Here is a 20,254-nt window from a genome sequence, read left to right as displayed (position 1 = left end):
TTAGAAACTTGTGATGATAATGAGTCCGGGCACGCCTGCTGGCCCTGAGAATTTAATGGTTTAGACCTTAAGGTATATATTTAGACTCTTGTCATATATGTAACTGTACCTTTTTCCCGACACTGCCACTGTTTGCATTTAAATATTTTGCTCCTGATACTTAGCTAAATTGTTAGCTAAAGTTGTAAATATTTGCCTTATATACTAAACGACTCACGAATGTCGTATATAACACAACAGTAACAATTCTGGCATACCTGGAGGCACTGTTATTTGCTTTATGTCATCAGGCTGCTTATTATTTCATCTATTTTCAGTAAAGGAACGCCACACGAGTGCTGATATGTCATACCGTGCCTCTATGTAAAGCACTTCTGCAGAGAAAACACACTAAAGAATGACTAAAGGAACACAATTAGAAAACACTGACCCAAGCAGAACACAGGGGCAATAATGCCACCACAAGTCGGTTGATTTTTCATCTTTGCCAGCCGTGGGCGGCTGCATGGTTCTTTGCATTTGCAAATTACAGAGAGAGAGGGAGCCTCTAAGCCACAGAGTGCATTCCTTCCGTAAAAAGTGTCTGCTCGAGTTTCAGACCAGTGGGCTTCTGCCCCGAGTTTGCATGCAAACAAACACGGAGAGACAGACAGAGAGAGACAGACAGACAGACAGAGAGAGAGAGACAGACAGAGAGAGACAGACAGAGAGAGAGGGAGAGCTAACAGATGCAGCCAACCCACAGCGCCTTCTGCATTCTCATCAAATGCATTTAAATCACATTTGGGCCCTTAAGTAGTCTGAATGGAATGATGAATTCAAGCATTTGCTTAGCAGCTTCTGTTTAAAACACTAAATTCACTTTTACTCTTCACTCTGCTTATTTTTAATATGCTGTTATCATCATTATCCCACACATTCTTGTTAAAGGAGGCCACTATTTATTACAAAGCGAGTTGGTGAAGGCTTTAGGCTGTGTTCGTTGCATTTTCCTAGAATACAGATAACTGCGTAATGGGATAAAATACATATTTAGTGTATATAAGATCTGATTGAAGCTTGCTGTACTGCTAGATTTTCACTGAAATATTTAGGACTGGCATGCGAATACAGATTTTTGTGCAGATTCATGATTCATGCGCAGTCAATTCAACACGCATATTGATGTCGAGTACAAAAAAATTACAGCGTATTTCTTTCAGGGACAGTCATGCCGATTAGACATGTCCTTCAATGATGCGAGTCAAGATCAGATCAGTTAAACTTTCGCTGACTGACATGAGCTATAAACAGTTTTCTTAATGGGGTTATTTTTGTGGAGCAGTGAAAAAGCTGTAATATTTACCCACGTATGCATGTTAAAAATCAAGAGCTGTGACCAGTGAATAGAAAAAAAAAAAATTGTATGTCACATTGTATATATCCGAAATTCTTCATATCAGTTGGGCCCATGCCATGTCGTTCATGATCAGTTGTGCATGAATGCATTCATTTGTTATTTTCATATATTGGATATTGTGTTTCACAAAGTTATTTAATAATACTTACAATTTGAAAATGTTAATGAGCATAAGTGGTTAAACATGTATAATTGCTAATCATAGTTGAATGTTGTATCTGGACCTAAATGCCTTTTTGCTCTTTAATCAGAGGGTAAATGAAGTAAAAATCACCTGGCCTCTAGAGGGGGCTGCTCATGAGCTGAGACAGCACTGAAGAGAACTCTGTCATTTCACTTACTTTCCCCTTCACACACAGACACACACAGACACACACACACACACACACACACACACACACACACACAGAGTTTCTATTTGTATTGCCATTTACTAAAGATTCACCACCATTCATGTAGCAGATATCTATGAAACCACTATAAACATGTAATTAACATATAATAACACTGTAAGTATCATTTCGGAAATGTTAACCCCACAGATGATATTTTATGATTCAGAAGTCTGCATGTGATGCAACACACACTCTTGCATGTGAGCACACAGTACTGTCCACAACATTCCTGTTTCATTCTGCCGAGCGTCTCCGATGCTACGAAGGCCGCGCTGTAATCTGTCATAATTGCATGTTGCAGAAAAACATATTTTTCCCACTGTGGTAATGGCTGCAATATGTGTGTCGGTGTTGCCAAAATGACAGTAACATCCCCCCCTCCCACTCTCTCGACCACAACATACAGGCCTTGTCTCTTTCTTTCTCTCTCCATCTCTTCATTGTTTCTCTTTCCCGCTGTCCTGACTCTCTCAAGTTTTCCTCTAAGAAAAGTCCCAAGTCGTGTGTGTTTTGACTAATGCACGTATCTCGTTACATGGGCTGATGCCATTTTGGCTCTGAAGCTAGCAATAACATAAATAATAACGATGACTCAACCCAACATAGTCTCACAATTGCAGATTTCCAAGCCAAGTCATATAAAAAGGTACATGTGGTCCTTAGATTTTCTTGCAAGTAGTTCATACTTCTCAAAGTGCAGACGAATATCTCTTCCTCGTCCTATAGCTGTGTTGTGTGGAGAAACCAAAAACCAGCGACGTGGTATGAATGAGTGGCTTTTCTCTCCATCCGTGTTGGTGGTTTGCCAAAGGCCCTCTTTTATGAGGTCATAACCCCCGACTGTGGCGCATGTTTATGATGTCAGCGTGGGACCGCACCGCTCTACGAGACCTGTGTGTTTTCTCTGCTCATACATGTTGATGGTATCAGTGCCAACTCTCCCACTAACACCATCTTTTATTTCACTCATTCATATGTGGTGTTTGGGTTCCACAGTTAGGTTAATGTTGGTCTTGTGACCACAATCAGCAGCACAATGAATAATTGGTGACGTTCCAACATAGTAGTTTCTCCATTTTCAGTGCTTTCAGTTGTAAAGTTGGCTGGGTTAATCTTGGGTGCAGCTTGAGTAAGTTTCCGTCTAAGTTGCACGTCCTTCCCACACTATGTCTATGCTTGACTCGTCTGAGAAACCTAGTGAGTCAAAGCAAACCTAGCAAGCTAAGCTGTGCTACTGTTTAATTTGTAGTATATATATATATATATATATATATATATATATATATATATATATATATATATATTAGTAAACAATCCCTCCCAGGTAGTATCATAGCAGGCTAGAAAGATTTCATTCAGTGTGATTGTGCTTAGAAAATTAGGCCACACCCACTCAGACTGGTCTGATCAGCAAATTTAGTTGCAGTTTAAGCAGAATCATTTCTATCTTTTTTAAGACTCTCCAGGCTAATTCAATACTCAATATGTTTGACTGCGTTCCATGGGATATTAAATCCATATCGGGCCATGTGGAACCATTCAGACTGAGAAAATGAGGAATAAACATCCTCATAAACAAACGTAAATACACACATGCGCACAGTAGATTCCACTTTATCCTCCTCTACATAGGAGCTGCTTAAACAGCTGAGAAGTAAAGCCCCTTTCCAGAGAGAGAGCGACAGAGAGAGAAAAGGATGCACACCCACCCCACCCAGGCAGCTCCCGAAATAGCCCACGCAAGCATGCCACCACAGCCGCCATAACTCAGGGCTTTCCCAAAATGCGTGTTCATGCGGAGTCAACACTAGGAAGCGCTTGCCTGCCAGCGACCGCTGGGGCCGTCTAGCGCCGTCTGCTAACCACATTTTCCCCCCAGAATACAATGCCCCTTTGTGCTCATGTGTGGTGGTCTCCCATCATGGCCGGAACTCAGAGAGAGAAGGAGAGACAGGCAGACGGAGAGAAACTGGCAGACACGCACAGAGCGCAGTTCTGTGTTTGTCTCAAAAACAACTTCATCTGGTTAGATTCTCTCTGAGGCTTAACGAGCTATTATATATTTTTGCAACATGCTTGCTCATGAAAATACAAACCGTTAAGTTCGGGCCCAGGGGTGTTGATAGTGGTCATAGGGTTTCTTATAACTTAATGTGCTTTTTAAGATACAACAACATTATTTTAGCTTGTTTCTTAGATGAAAAATGTTAACAAGCAAAGTATCATTTGAATGCATTGACAAGGGAAGGTACTAACCCTAACAATGCCCTCAACCTAAATCAAGACCTTCATTTTTTATATGAAGTGTGAGACCATTTTGCATACTCTGCATGGTGGATATCTGACAGTATTATAGTATTACACAGTGTGCTTGTGTATTTAATCAACCTAATGATGTGTGTGTTAAAGATCTGCATTAATTTGACCAGTTCGTTTGGATCGCATCAATGCTACAACTTAACAAAACACCCACAGAAAACATGTCTGGAAACTCTGAGAGATCACAGAACACAAAACGTGTGGCTTGTTAGTGGGAGCTCATTTGCATCTTGCAGGCTCCTGCAGTATCCGTGACGATTAAAAAAAAAAAAGAAAAAGTGTTCTTCAAGGGTTCTTTGGAGAGTTAACGGTTCTTAGGTTCCTTAAAGGGTTCCACTTGGAACCTTTTCCAAAAGATTTCTACATAGAAACAGTGAACGTTTCTAAGAACTAACTAAACCTTTTGGGTGCTTTTATGGTAGATGGAAGAGTAAAGGCTTTTATGTTAATGACAAAGGAAAGACAAACATCACCAGAACAGTGTGCAATATGGTGTGTGTGTGTGTGTATGTGTGTGCGTGTGTGTGTGTGTGTGTGTGCATGTGAGACAAGACGTGCAAACGTTTGTGTGATATGGTTGCACACACATGATTGTAAACACAGTGTTTATGACTAGAGATCACAATCACACACACACACGCACGCAAACACACACATGCGCACGCACACACGCGCACTCACACATACACACACACACACACACACACACACACACTGCTTGTGTGCTGCACATACACTGGGTTGTGAAAGACATTTCAAACCACTGAAAAAGTGTTTCATCAAATACTACAGACTTCCGAATACATATATGTGCAAAACCCAAACTTTTAGATGAAAGGATAGTTCATTACCATTAGCTCATGGAGTATAATTAATTTATTAATAAGTTTAAATTTTACTACTACTACTACAAATAATAATAATAATTATTATTATTATTTTAATATCAACTTAACTACATTTTCTGCTCAAACTCGATAATCACATAAAGCCGCATCATTGAGTCTGACATTCATATTCATATTAACATTAAAATATGCTTTTCTTGCTCATGTGTTATCTGTTCCTGTCATTAACCTTAGGCTTAAGAATATCATTCTCTCTCTTTCTCTCTCTCTCTCTCTCTCTCTCTCTCTCTCTCTTCTTCTGCTTGTTCTTCTTCTTCTTCTACTGATTGCACTGTTTGGGCCTTCTTGACGGTAAGTGTAAACTCATTTCACCAGTGCTGGAAATCACTGTAGAGTTTCATGATTCTAGCGATCAGATCTAATCAGCTAATCAACACAGTCCGCGTCACTGAGCTGATTAAAGCTGAAGAGAATGAGAAAGAGCTCGTTTACAATAAAATACATGACCTCAGCACTGATCATCTGCTATATTTGACTTCCTATCAGTGAGTCATGAATGACACATCTGATAAAAATTTCTTCTTTCAAAATGATGACCCAATGCTAAATAAAGACATTTTCAACACTGTCTCCTAGTTGGAAATCTCTAAAGGTGACACTCAGATTTTCCTTTATACCTTCTTTAGTTTGTCCTCCAGTTTGGGGGAACCTTTAACCTTAAAGAATTATTCATTAAAACAAGGAGGAAACATATTTAGTTCGGACCAGTCAGAGGTTAACGGTTCTGCTTAGAACCCTTCAACATCAAAAGAACCTTGAGGAACCCTTTTGGATACTCAGACACTGAGGTGATAATTTCTAGAGTCTGGCACAGGAAATCTGACTTTTTTCATTTGCATGTGGTTTCAAATCTGATTTCTGTACATGACTCAGGTTGACTTTTCAAATCATGTTTCTTCACCATTTGTTGAGAAAATGTTGAGAAAACATGAACAACATTAGGGGGAAAAAACCCAGCAGGTTAAACGAGGAACTCACATAACTGTAGAACCTTAGAGCTGTTAAAGGAGCAACATACATGGAGTATGCCACAATCTTTAGCTTTTGATGCTGTTGTTTTTACGCTAAATAGGTTCAGAACCGTGGCTGTATTTTGTCAGTTTGGAAAGCATAATGCATGGCAAAACATGCCGTACACACGCCTGTGCTGGTACTAACATTTATTCAGATCTATTTATAAATTGAAATAAAAAAATATCTAACTTTCCATGCTGTGTGAACAAAGCCTAATGTCCAGCTCATAACGTTTAATGAATTTTGCAATGAAGATTTCAGGTTTTCTGGACCTTAAGGTCATCTAGAGATCATTAAAATCAATCAAGGAGATGTTAAGGCGGGGATAGTTCAGTGGTTAAGGGTTCTGTATAGTAACAAGGTTGTAAGTTTAAATCCCAGGACACCCAGAGATCCACTGCTGGCCCCTTAACACAACAACCCTTGGGTTGTATATTATATTTCTTTTCTTTTTTGTTTTGTTTGTTTTTTTAATAAAAGTGACCACCAAGTATATAAAATATGATAGCTTCTGACTTAATTTCATTTTCGATGGTGTGTTAGAACTCGGTTGTGATTTCCAGAGTGGAATATCCAGGAGGATGTGATGCTGCGGTCAGCTGCTGTTGCTCAAAAATGCCCATAGAGATTGAAAGTGCTGAATCAAGCACTCGAGCAGTCAGCAGTGAATGGTCATCATGTATGATTCTGCACGCGCTTTGACTGTGTGTGTGTGCGTGTTAGACTGGCGTGAGAACGGAGCAGACAGGCCAACCTCAGTCGAGACTGCGGAAGTCTGAAGAATGAGAAATAAGTGGAGAACCAGTTTATGTGAGTGTGTGTGTGTGTGTGTATGTCTGCATGTGTAAGGGGGAATCCTTCAAATAAAGAGAACTGGTCAGCTCTAACTATCCTTTCACAACCCAGGCTGACACACAGGGTTACATAACGTCAACTGAACGACCAAATACACTGAATCAGGTCTTGCTTTGCTTTGGTGACCAACGAACAGTTATGCTGAACGGGATATCAGGGGGAAAAACACTGTCATGGCAACTGAACACATCCATAAATCAAACATTAAATTATATCAGGCCGGTATCACTGACTAATGTAAATGACGAAAACCACAGGTCTGATTCATTGCTAATTGCTCAGGCTCACATTTAAGTACGCTAAGCACAGAATTTTCTAGATGTTCTGTGAGGCAATATATGGCGCTTGAGTCGTAACGGTGTCCGTTTTATCCTAATATAATTACTTGTCAGCTGAACGAGGAGAAGAAGCAGGACAGTTCATCCTAATCCCATGAAAAATCGAATGTCGTCCGTAAGCGGTCTGTGTTGTGTGTAGAGAAATGTACACATGGGTTCCCATTACTAGTTAGGAAACAGAAATAGGCCCATCCAAAAAAAAAAAAAAAAAGCTTTTCTGCAAACAGAAACTCAGAGGAACTGATATCAATACATGTTTGTTAACGTGTAGCTGTGCAGGTTTATCGCTATACATTCTTTTTGATGTTCCTGCTGTTCAACGTAACGCCATCAGAGGTACGCTGACCGCAGGGCTCCCAATAACTTTTTTTGTATAACTTTAGATCTTGCGAAATTGCAATCATTTGGATGGAAATGTCGCTTTTCTCTCTCTCCCCGTTTTTCTCCGTTTATGTTCTATAAATTATGTTCAGCTAATGAAAAACAGCCCATTATTTTTTTGTTTTTGTTTTTGCGATAAGCATTTGTTGTTCTTGCAGGTGCTGAAGGTGTGGTTAGAACACGACTAACGGATCTGGTTTTCTCAGTTTCTCCCATGCACACCCTGTTTCTGTACAAACACACGTCTTCAAAACAGAGCTGTTTGAAAAATAACCTTCATCCCAAATGTATTCATTAATAAACTGACCTTTACCATGGCAAAGAATCGATCAGATCGAATAATGCAATAGTGAAGCGCTTACCAAATAGAGAGTGATTCTGCATCGATCTTATTAATAAAGGTACTGTTCTGTGGCACCTACACCATGCTTGTTCAATTCAATTCCGTTTTATTTTTATAGCACTTTTAACAGTGGACATTGTCTTAAAGCAGCTTTACAGATATGTCAATTCCGGATATAAATTGAAATGAAATTTAGAAATGTATCCCTTGTTTTGTCCTTGTTAGTGGTTAGTGGATATAGTGGTTATAAAGTAGAGTAAACCTTAAACTTTGATCCAAAATCCAACCACATTGCTTTTGTTTATTCTGATTTGTATGAATCATGAGATTCATGAGATGTTTAGTTTTGAATCACATAAGCAAACTTTTTTTTTTTTTTTTTTTTTTTTTACAACATGGGATAGTCATTGCATAACTACCAGAATGATTTATTTACACAGAAGCAACCTGATGTGACTGAAGCTACTGTCAAATCCCAAAAATTAAGTAAGTAAGCTTTAAGAAAGGCAGTAAAGTTGATTAAATGTTTAGTAGCTGCTGTTTTACATGTAAAAAAAAAAAAAAATTGTTGTGAAGCAGCATTTGTCCATCATTAAATGTCATGTTTGGAACTTAATATATCTGTATGCAAAGAAATGTTGTAATGTTTTCTATAAATCTTTTAAACATCCAGTCTGATCTCACACCAAAATCAGAGCGATTCTAAAGAGCAAAATTTAACATGAATAAACTCCTACAAAAAAGTGATGTTTGCTAATGTTGGCCTAAACCATAAACTTAACCGTTAATGACTTAAAACATTTTCTCTAATGAATTTGCCATTGTGAAACCATGTTTCGGTTGCTCTGGAAGACAAATAATTCTCAGTGTTCTCTAATCTCATCCCAAATCACAAAAGTCATGATAATATTACTCATGTAACGACAAATCGAGTTGAAAATTTCTTTTATGTCAATCTGTTCAAACCGTTTTTTTGTTGTTTTTTTTTTAGCAATATTTAGCTGAGTTTGCAGGAAAACACGCATGTACACTGTGTGTGTGTGTGTGTGTGTGTGTGTGTGTTTTGCAGTTTTTGTTGTGGCTACTGTGTTGCATTCGGTCTAATCTGCTGTTTTGCTAAAACCAAAGCAACGGCACACACTGTTTGATCATAACCATGTTTATCTGAATATGAAACAAAGCCAGTGAGGTCACGGAGGCCTCGCTAACAGCAGCGTATGGGTTTAATTAATGTCAAGAATCACAGGCTACTACGAGATTGGCCATAGAAACTGTTCAACTGCTTCAATCAGCAAATAAAGACTCATCATGATATATAAACTTGACCAATACTGAATGTATGTGTGTTGGTTTAAAGTTTGGGGCAAATTATATTGTTATAATGTCCTTGGATTAGTTTCTCAGCTATAATTTGTGGCCAGAGAAGAGGGTCTTTCTGAAAACGGCTCGTCTAGACACCATAAATCTACTCGCGTCAATGTGTCATGACAGATTTAGACATTTTTGTCGTTCAGCATCACAGTAATTACATTCATAATAATTACACAAGTCTTTGTCTGTGCTTTATGCTGAAAGTGTTTATAAGTCAGTATTGTGGTGATGTGATTAGCATACACCTTCAAAGTTCCTTTACCAGTGTCATAATAATTAAAAAAAAAAAAAAAAATCAGCCGCAGACATGTTTAACAAGCAGGATACCTTTAGATGAACTCTCTGGCATTTTTGTTGAACTTATTTTGCTTTCATTTTACTGAGCACACCACCCACAAAGCATTCTCAACAACTCATAACGGCTTTGATATTGGAACCTTTCCCAGTATTGTATTTTTCCCCTATGTGGTTTCTAGATAGCTAACTTGGCACGTATGGCATGTTACCATCAGTAGATTATCCTTCCTCTTCATCAGTGTTGATATTTAGCTAGGTGTAAATATTTAGTAAAAAAATAAAATAACATGATAGTAAACTTAGTATGGATTTCTAATTGATTTTTCCCCATACAATGTACTGTATACTAGCTCTGCTATGAACGATCTAACTACTGTAGCTAACAAAATGCAACTTCACATCTTAGCTTATGCAGCTAGCTTTATTATAATTAACTTTGGTGTGCCTGCTAGATGTTATAGAAGCAGTATATATAGTCTTGGTGTGTTTTTAATGTAATAAAACCGAAGACATTTCACTTCAAGGAATTGCACAGTATTCCCATTTAATTGAACAGTATTTCCATTGCACATGCACCTCCTTTACAATCAGTAGAACGGGGAAAATCCTGTCTTCATCAACATGAGACATTTTTAACAAGTGTCATTGTTCATATGAATACAACACGACAATATCAATGCAAAGACACGTTGTATAAAAAGAGCACATAAACTATGCAGACATGTGTTTCTAGACACATTTTTTTTCTTCTCGTTTTTCCTACGTCTCCTTCCTGAGACGCTCAAGACTCCTCTCACCATCGCCCACCAGCCTCTTTATCTTAATATGTAGCTCCTCAATGATAAACGTTTCTATGGTTTGAAACTGGAGCAGCACTTGAAAACGAGCAAACAGTCTGAGCCCAGTAAATACGCCCCCGCTCCCCAAACGTTTACAATCGCTAATCATCTCCAGATCGTCCGTCACCATGGGCCAGCACAGTGCTTTTTAAATCACAGCGCCAGAGCGGGACCCTCCGCTGTCACTCTCATGCGCTTTTTATTAGTTCCCTTTTGGTGCAATATCAAAAAACTCTTAATATACAGTTACACATCTCGGCTCTTGATGTTTCTGGGGCAAGAGGCAAGGAAAGGAGCAGCGGAAAGCCTTTGAATCGGATCCAGCAAACCGATGCGTCAATTTAGAGGAGCACGAACCATGTGTTTATGAGATTAATAAACTGAAGGCAGTGTAGTTTTACAGTGGGGTAAACTGCTTTTAGTACAGGCACGCCAGTTTTCTGCTGTGTTCACTTTCAGTACGCGTTGTGAAAACGGTTCTTAACTTCAAAAACTTGGCTATAACTACCGTTCAGAGGAACTGATCCCACGCAAAAATCATAGGACTGCTACAACCTCTAACCTCATCCTAACCTCTTTTATACGTTCTACCTTTTACACGAGTCAGCTTATGCATATTGGTAAATACTGGCAATAGTGAGGCAGTTCATTAGCGACACGGTGTCTTCGTACATTCAAGCTCTGAACTGATTTGGACCGATTTGACTCGTTCGAATTGTGTATAGCCTGTTGACCCCATGCTGTGGTCATTCTCACTAAGAAAACCGTCCCTTCTTCCACCCAAAGTGTATGAACAGGCTGAGTCATAAAACATTTCCAACCCCTAATGAAGTCATTCACACATACTGACCCCAGTTTACACAACCACTGAACAACCTCATCACCCTCAAGTCAACAGGTGAAATCTATAAACAGTGTCTGATTATTTCACCTGAGACTCATACGATACATCTATTTATACCACAGCACCTCACACTTTATAAGCAAGGTTTATATTAATTTGACATATATAGTTTGAACATGTTATTGTTTCTATATTAACAGTTTACACAGAGATTTGTACGGCAGATGCTAGGGATAAAATTTGTAACAGTCAAGATAACTAAGTCTTCCGACATGGATGGAGGGCTTTGTGGTTTCTTTTTAACATTTCTAAGCTGCATTGTTATTGTTAAATTAGAGGCTGGTGAGGGAATACTGGGCAGTGGGCACTGGTTAAGACATTGGACTACTGATCAGAAGGTCATGAGTTCAAATCCCAGCACTACCAAGCTGCCACTGCTGTGCCCTTCAGCAAGGCTCTCAACTGCTCAGTTGTATTAAAAAAAGATAATAAATGTAAGTCGCTCTGGATAAGAGCATATGCCGTAAATGAAGGACTGTCTATAATTGCTGTATCATAAATAAAAACAGGAACTAACATGTCTCATCTATGTTCCACAACATTAAATATAACCTTCACACATTTTGCATAGGAGCACCACATTGTAACAGCATGGTCTTGTCTTGACTTTAGACATTTTCTAAAGGACTATATCAAAGATGTAACATATGTTTTTTTTTTGTTTTTTTTTTTTTTACTGTTTACAATGAAAGAAAAATCCCAATTACCAAACATATTGTATGTTATTTCTTATATTGTTGATATAGGCTAAAATGGTGAAGGCTCTGAGAAATTAAGGAGAAAACAAAGAAAAAACTGATGCTAACAAAACCCCACTGGTCCCGTGTTGATGAACGTCAGTATGTTGAATTTATTTCGACCTTCGAAACACATTGATATATGACAGAAAGAGGAATGCAGTGATATAAAACAGCGTGTTGAGGGCTGCTATAGCACATAACCGCTAGAGGCTCCCACACTGGGTTATACACACACTGCGGCTGTTAGAGACCTGTCAGCCATCCTGTAGTTTAGTTTTACGAAGCAGTATCCCAGTTTATCTGTTTGTGTGTGTGTGTGTGTGTGTGTGTGTGTGTGTGTGTGTGTGTGTGTGTGTGCGTGGAGCATTAATAACCTGCAGTTCCAGAGCAGCAGGTGTGACCTCATTGTGGTTACTGGTGAGCAACAGAAGCAAACACAGACTGCATCAGATTAGCGCTTTAAAACACACACACATGTGAATATATCAGTGTGTATTTATATTCCTACCTGCTGCTCCACCAGTAGCTCACTCTCACTCTGTGTTCATCTTTTCTATTTTCAAATGACACGGACGATAAATAACCAAATAACCAGATAAAGGTATTATATAATAGCACACGTTATTTATGTTTCATGTATATGGAATATGACATTTTCTCTCAGTAAAAATCTGAATATCATCCAGGATGTTCAACTAGAACTCACATGCGTTATGAACACACGCGCGCACAGACACACACACAATGTATTGTATAAGGTGATTACTTGTTTACATCTAACAGCTCCAAACAGCATGAAGCAAACCGTCTAGCATCTGCAGTTTTATTTACACGAAAAATGATCATCAACGCTAACACATCTGCGCTGTACTGTAAAGTGAGAAGGTTTTTTTTTTCTGCATAGGCAGAACAACACGTGTTCCCCCCCCCCCCCCGTGTTGTTATTGTTAAAGTTATTGATATTCCTCCCACTTGTGTGCATTACTCTTATTATGACAAACTTTGTCTGCATTGTGACTCATGCATGCAGCTCTGCTGAGTATTCTAACCCTCGTGTTTAATTGTGACTCTTTTTGTCCGCCGTCAACTATCTTGCATTCGTTTCTTTTTGTACTGGTAGAAGCTATTGGTGCTTTAGAGCAGCTTTAAGCTTGGATGGGGTTCTGTTTCACTATTAACTATTGGGAGATGTTCAGTTCATGGGTTATTATATGGGGTCGTGGATGTGATTAAATCATGGATGTGATTAAAAAGAAGAAGAAAATAAGTTTCAGTATGTCCACTTCCGTCCTAATGGTCTAATTTCAAGTGTCAAAATGATATTTAAAAAATGTTGGATTTATTTATTCATTCATTTATTTATTTATTTACAATAAATCCTTTAAAACAGCTAAATATATCAACACAGCAGCTATCAAGTGCGTTGCCTGAAGGAAAATATTTGACATTTTATCATTCAATTAAAATGTACACATTAAAATTTAACCCCTGCTTATGAATCATTTTGGATAAAATCGCCTGTTAAATGAAAAGATTTAATACAAATTTGCAGTCTACTGTTACAAATGTTTCCATTTCTCCATTTCATAATTCAGCCCAAGTCTAAAATCCGCTTCTTTTGTTAATAAACAAACAAACAAACAAACAAACAAACAAAGGCTTGGTCATGCTACAAATTATATATATTCTCTACTATTATCTTCTTCCATTATAATAAACAAAAAGGTATATATATATATATATATATATATATATATATATATATATATATATATATATACCTTTTTGTTTATTTGTAGCATATACCTTTTTGTTAATTTGTAGCATGGCCAAGCCTTCGGTTGTTTGCAGAGATAGATTTTAAAATATGCACAACAGGAGGTTGTAGAGTAGAATTAGCGATAAGGGAAAAGATCCCACAAGATTGTAGCATTGGGGTTTTTTCCCTGCACTGAGAAGAGCATTCTTTAAATATTTGTCACGCTCCATACAGGAGTGCAACCAGTGGTTTTTGTTAATACTGAAGTGTAAGAACGTATATTTTAACCACCGATTAACTGATCATAGATTTATATAGAGTTTATTCTCTCACACATTTGCTATTACGTTCACTGTAATTACTGAATATTTCATAGCAGTTAAAGAATAATGTGCTTTAAAATGAAATGAATGGTCAAGAAACTGTTTTAAAGCTGTGACATGCATGAACAATGTGTAAAGTTTGTAGAATAATGTTCTGAATAATGACACACCAGTGTAATTTATTATTATTTATTAAATAGTATGGCGATTTAATTGTCATTTATACATTTTTTGTATTACAGAATATAAGTCTGTTTCAGGTGTCAGTCTTTTACTTTAGTGAATGAAACTGTCAAACCCCTGAGGGATTTTTTTTTTTCCTTCCTGAACTAATTTATATGAGAAAAGCTTTTTATTGGCCTTTTGGCTTCTCCATCAAATGCTTTCCCTGGTTTTATTTTCACGACTGAGGAATTGAAAAAGGATATTGTACTCGCGCTAATGATTTCCAATAGTGATTATGGCAGGCGTTTAAGTTCCTCATTTAAGCGCCACAGAATTTCTGCCTGCCAGTTCTCCATCCTCCACGGAAAGATTACATATTTAAAAAAAAATAAAAAATCTCTGAGTGACATTTCTCCGGGGATTACTCCAGAGCTGCTGATAATAATAAGGCAGATGGAGAAGAGGACAGAGATGGAGGAAGGGGAGAAAGAATGAGGTGAAATTTTTTTTTGAACCGGCTCCAGCGAACGCATATTACTGCCAGTCATCCAATCAGATATGTTTTTATGTAAACCACTGCCTGTGTAAGTGTGTAAGTGTGCATGTGTGTGTGTGTTAGAGACAGAGTGTGTGAGTGGGTAAGTACTTGGAAGCTCCGCGAAAAAACACTCTGCAAACAATTTAAGGCTGGTCCCGTATCTGTCTCTTATTAACTCGTGCGAGCCACAGTCAAGTGGGGGATTTTTCAACTTTTTCAACCCTCTCTTTTCTTCCATCATTTCTTCTTAATATTATTATTATTTTTTTGGCCTCCCTTATCTTCTATTTAATTTTTTTTATTTCCCCAGTGTGGATGTTACTGCATGCTCAGAAAGGAACCTAGAAGCAACACAGTCATCCTGAATGAGTTTATCAGCAGTTTAGAGATGTAAACACTGTTATCTATTCATTTTATTTTTATTTTTATTTTTATCAGCTGCCACCACATGCGAGAATGACATCAGGCTTCTGTTTAACGACACTATGAACTTTAACGACGCAATAAAACAAAATGAGGTAAGAAAATGAGGTACGAATAGCCAAATAAAAATAAATAAATAAATAAATCTCTGATTCAAGTAGTAACCCGAAAGGTATTTACCCAGAGACCACAAACGAAGCTCTGCTCTGAATTATTTTCCCAATAACTCACTGCTGATTGAATTTCAGTGCTGCCAATTCATGAATTTAATTTGTCTGCCTTCATTTATCGAGTCATATTATCAGAGCCCTCTGTAGTCCAAAACTGAAACTACTTTGATCATACTCCTGCAGCATGTTTGTATTTTACAATAAATAAATAAATAAATAAACCATTGGTTGTGTATCATACAGTACAAAAGGTCACATTAAAAAAATACTATCAGTTAGTAACATGACCCATTATGCTTTGCAGCAAAAAGCCATTCCTTCATAAGGAATGGAGTAGCTGGCAATACACACACACACACACACACACACACACACACACACACACACATCCTGAAGGCCCACTGACCACAAAAAGGCAAAGAGTGTATCCTCACTCAGGGGAGTAAATGGATGAGAAGTACACTGGTTTTGTTTTATGGTTTTAGAGTTCCAGTAAAGGTTGGTCTACACGAAAGTGCGCTGATACAAAGTGCGCTGATAATGCACCAGGCGGCAGGGAAGCCATTACAACACGGCAACACTGAAAAACAAACGACTGATACAGAGCATATTGCATGCTCCATATTTATTTCAGGAGTCCTTTAATACATATAGTTTTTGTAAAAGGAAGGTGAACATATGTTAGTTCTGACATGTTCACTGAAACTAGGCTGCACCTGCAGCGACAGCTTTAACACATATAGATCTAGTCTAACATTTCCAAATCTATACCGAGTCTGACTGATGCTCGCTTGTGTTCCAAGCATGATACCGGTTCCATATCCATTTCTCACCTGGTACCGAAACGAACATTTACAATTACATTTAGCCATGGATGTAAGAACGAGGGACCTACCTCTGAGTAAAGTGGAGTAGTTAGAGAAAGAGTCAAAGATGCTGTTCGAAGCCATGTGTGATGTCCACAAGGGCCAGATCCTGCACCAGCGCTGCCCTCTGAACCACTCCAGCAGCTACAGCCTATTGAAAGTAACAACAGATGCGAGAAAAAGGGTAGTTGAAAGACTTTCTCGGACCACATAGGCTGCTTGCAACCAAGAATTTGGGGCTGGTGAGAGCCACAGGAATCTGTAGCCACAAACTCGCTAACAGAACAGCGTATGCACGAGCGTGGAGAGACGCACAGAGCAGTGGCTTAAATGGAACGTGCTAAAGGAACAAAAAACAGGACGTGGATGAGCGTTATGAGCTGAACATACCTGTGACAGTACGGTAGACACTGTCGGTTTCTGGTTTTGGAGGTTCAGGTGTGCTCTTGTCGTGGTAATCAGCGTGGTGATGGACTGTCAGTCTCAAGTCTGGTCACAGCTCCCGCGGCGATTCTGCCTCTCGCCCAACCCACCGTTCCATTGGTGGAGTCCAGGTCACATGTCACATGAGGTCACAGGTCTGTTCCCTCCCTCTCCTTCAGTCGCACCCGGTCCTCTGTACTTCCCTTTCTGACTCTTCTGTCTGATTGGTCATCACATGCTTTTAAATGATTTCCCCTTCCTCACCTGAGGCCTGCTCGATCCTGGCCCACAGTGTTAGATGATTGGAACTGGCTAAAAAAAAAATAGACCAAAGTGCAGAAAGGACAGACTTACCAAGAGACGCCCAGGATGGAAAATTAAGTACTCTGAAAGCGAGCAAGAGAGAGCAAAGAATAAGCTCTCGGAGAGGAGGCAGAGCGTGTGTGAGCCGTGTGTGTATGTTTGTGCACACTGGTGGTTTGGGGCCTGCTAAACCAACCCTCCACCCTCACTTACCACTTGATAGTATCATAATCCTAGCCTCATTAGAAGCTCTCACATTCTCACTCTCTCTGTTTGACCTGATTGTGATGACTCAGTTTTTCCAGAATATTAACACCGACCTGATTTTTTTGAAAAGTGGAAATAATATATGTTGTAGCATTTGATGAAACACTTCTTTCTTTCTGCTGTATTAATTTGTATATCTGTCTGCTAGTATTTTTCCCTTCATGCTTAGACACTCCCATCATGTCTAGCCACTGGAAGGCAACCCTTACCACATGTCTGGAGAGTCAGCTGACACAAAGTGTGATCATTTATGAATATGCATTTTGCAAGTGTATTTGTATTGGAGTAATATACTGATTCTGCATTTGTGTGTGTATATGTATTGTTGTGTATTTGCTTTGGTGGTTCTAAAGTTGTGGGGGGGGGGGGGGGGGGGTTGTGGATCCCCTTAAGATGGGATTGGCCACCCTGGTGCTACATCAACCCCTGTGCCCCACTTTCAGGTACTACTTTCAACGTAAACCCCTTTCATGTATTCACTTTTATCAGTTCTATTTAACGTATCAAGTGAGGTTTGCTGATGAAAGTATTAACGTTCTCTTAAGAGACAATATGGAAATTCAAAGGCTTACACCAAAAACCTCTTTCAGAATCCTGGGTTACATCCTGTTGGGTTGCATGAGCTCACGGCACATGTATATCCTCAACAAAGGCAACCTGTTAATGCGTTTGCACCCCCTCTCCCCTCCCCCCTCCCCCCATGCCTCCCCCATGTAAAGAAAGAAACTAAAACCCTGGGTGCGTGCGTATACTTGAGACAGAGTGTGTGTGTTTGCATGTTGGACATACCGCTTCGCACCCTCACTACGCTGCTAATGAGCACTTGTGTGTCAGTTGGGTGGCAGCACAGGCAAAATGACATGGTCCCAAAAGTGTGTGTGTGTGTGCATCGGTATGGAAATGACATGCTCCCAGCCAATGTGGCCGATGGCCGAGGCCACAGAGTGGCTTGAATGCTTATCAGCAGTGTCCCGGCCTAACCTCAGGCACACACACATCTCAAATCTCCTTGTTTCTATGAGGTGCGACCGACTGGGTCAACCATGACACCACATAATACAGGTGCTCTACGGTATTACAGTCCTGCCTACAACAAAGGCGTGATGATATTTCATACCTACCTTGTTTGGATCGGTGATAAATTCAAGTGTTACCAATGTTGTTTAAAGTTTGGATCATTTTGACAGTTTCCACACCAAACTACTGAACTAGGCATGCCCTTTGATTTAGGAAGTTACCGTGGGAACACTTTTAAACGTTCAGCACCAAAACGACATCGTGATGGTGATCTTTTCATTTTCAACATTCGTCTTTTTGGCGAATAGGCTTTGAACAAACTGGCTCAGCCAAATGTTCAAATATGTCGGTGTGCTTGATAATCATGATAATGTGATATCAACCACACCAAATGAAAATCATTTCAGAAAATCCAACTCTGGCTCCCGAGTGGCGCGGCAGACAAGCGCTTGCCTTATTTTCAGGAGGTGGTGAGTTTGAATTTTGAGCATGCCACAGCTACCCACGGCTGGAAGTCCAAAGGGGGCAAAATTTACCATTCTCTGGGTGATAGGGCTGGAAAACGCTCTCTGTCACGTGTCAATCACAGTGACACTAGTCAATCGTGGACATGTGTGAGCTCAGGTATGAGGAAGACGGCAGATAGCCCTTTCCTCCGAGTGTGTTTGAACAGATGGGGTATTTGGCTTTACATGTCTCAGAGGAAGCACATGTTAGCCCTCACCCTCCCGTGTGATAGGGCAGAGTTAGCTAGTAGGTTGGAGGTTGGGGAGATAATGTGGAGAAAACTCAGACCATGGTGCAGTCCATGTCAAAGCATCAACATGAGTTGTCATATGAATTGTCACATATGATTAAGCGCAGGTCATCTGATCCAGTTTTCATAAAGTTTTGAAAATAGACCTTGTTCATGATTTTTTTCCACTTTCCTCTTTTGCATATCTGTTCATCTATAGGCTTTATGAGACCAGGTTGGGCATAGCTTCAGCCGTTTATGAGCTTATGAATCCCGTGTGAAGATGGGGACTGGGACAAACACCATCTGCTCTGTATTTTGCAAGTTCGTTTCTTAGCAGCGTCACTCGCTAACCGCCATCGAGAACGGTCGAAAGCAACACTGGGGTTAGAGAGAAGAATTTTTCGTGCCCTTGTTTATCGAGCCCCTGTATTTAAGCTTAATATAACTTCAGTGACCCTCCGCCCCACGGGTGGAGCTGCGCCGGGCGGTGGCTAGCCCATGCGGTTGCTAGCACAGCTGCGCAGGGGCTTATTTTGTGGCGTAAAAATTGCAGGCTTCCCCATGTGCAACTCATAAAGAAGGGAATGCAGCGAAGGGGTGGACGAGGGACGCTGAGGTTCAGTGGCCGTCCTCGCTTGACACGTTTTAGCCCGGGGGAAAAACATTTGGCTAAAAGGTGATGATGCTAATGGATAAATCAGCACTACTGACACTAATGGGAGAAATCAGAGGAGTCAGAGTGTCTAAAAGAGGACAGATGAGTGGCCTGTGCATGTTTTATAACCTTGTGTACTTTAGTAAACTTATGTTTTTTTAAGTTGTTAAATTAAACGTACCCTATGCTAATGGTTTGGCGCAGCTTTTTTGCTGAAACATTTCATTTCTAACCCAAATTCAGCTATAACAACATCCTTAAATATGTTTTTATGTGTCAGAATGTCTCATTTTAGTCTTTTGTGTGAAGTATTCTATTTTCCTTGACACTATACTGTTTTTTTTTATATAGTAATGAGTGTTTTTTTTTTTTTTTTGACACAGTGTTTTTTTTTTTTTTAGTCATGATGCAAAATGGACGCATGTTTAGACCTCATCGGCAGAATTAGGCCATGACCAGGACGGCCCCAGTTCTATTTCAGCCTCAGTGGTTGCACATGTGAG

General features: G+C 39.5%; 2 protein-coding genes across 3 annotated transcripts in view; one reads left to right on the top strand and one right to left on the bottom strand.

Moving 5' to 3' along the window:
• Nucleotides 1–17,350, bottom strand: part of runx3 (RUNX family transcription factor 3) — a 54,460-nt gene extending 37,110 nt beyond the window's left edge. The window contains exons 1-2 of one of the 2 annotated variants that reach the window (XM_053620392.1): nucleotides 16,738–17,350; nucleotides 16,377–16,498 (exon numbers count right to left, since the gene is read on the bottom strand). In XM_053620392.1, coding sequence (XP_053476367.1) covers nucleotides 16,377–16,431 — 55 coding nt within the window. In that variant the 5' untranslated portion in view covers nucleotides 16,432–16,498; nucleotides 16,738–17,350. The remainder of the gene's footprint in view (nucleotides 1–16,376; nucleotides 16,499–16,737) is intronic. The other variant, XM_053620391.1, reaches the window with a different exon arrangement.
• Nucleotides 1–20,254, top strand: part of syf2 (SYF2 pre-mRNA-splicing factor) — a 106,108-nt gene that overhangs the window by 6,481 nt on the left and 79,373 nt on the right. The window lies entirely within an intron of this gene.

Source organism: Ictalurus furcatus, chromosome 3 (assembly GCF_023375685.1).
Source record: "Ictalurus furcatus strain D&B chromosome 3, Billie_1.0, whole genome shotgun sequence".
NCBI classification, from domain to species: Eukaryota; Metazoa; Chordata; class Actinopteri; order Siluriformes; family Ictaluridae; genus Ictalurus; species Ictalurus furcatus.
This window is presented reverse-complemented; position numbering and strand designations above follow the sequence as displayed.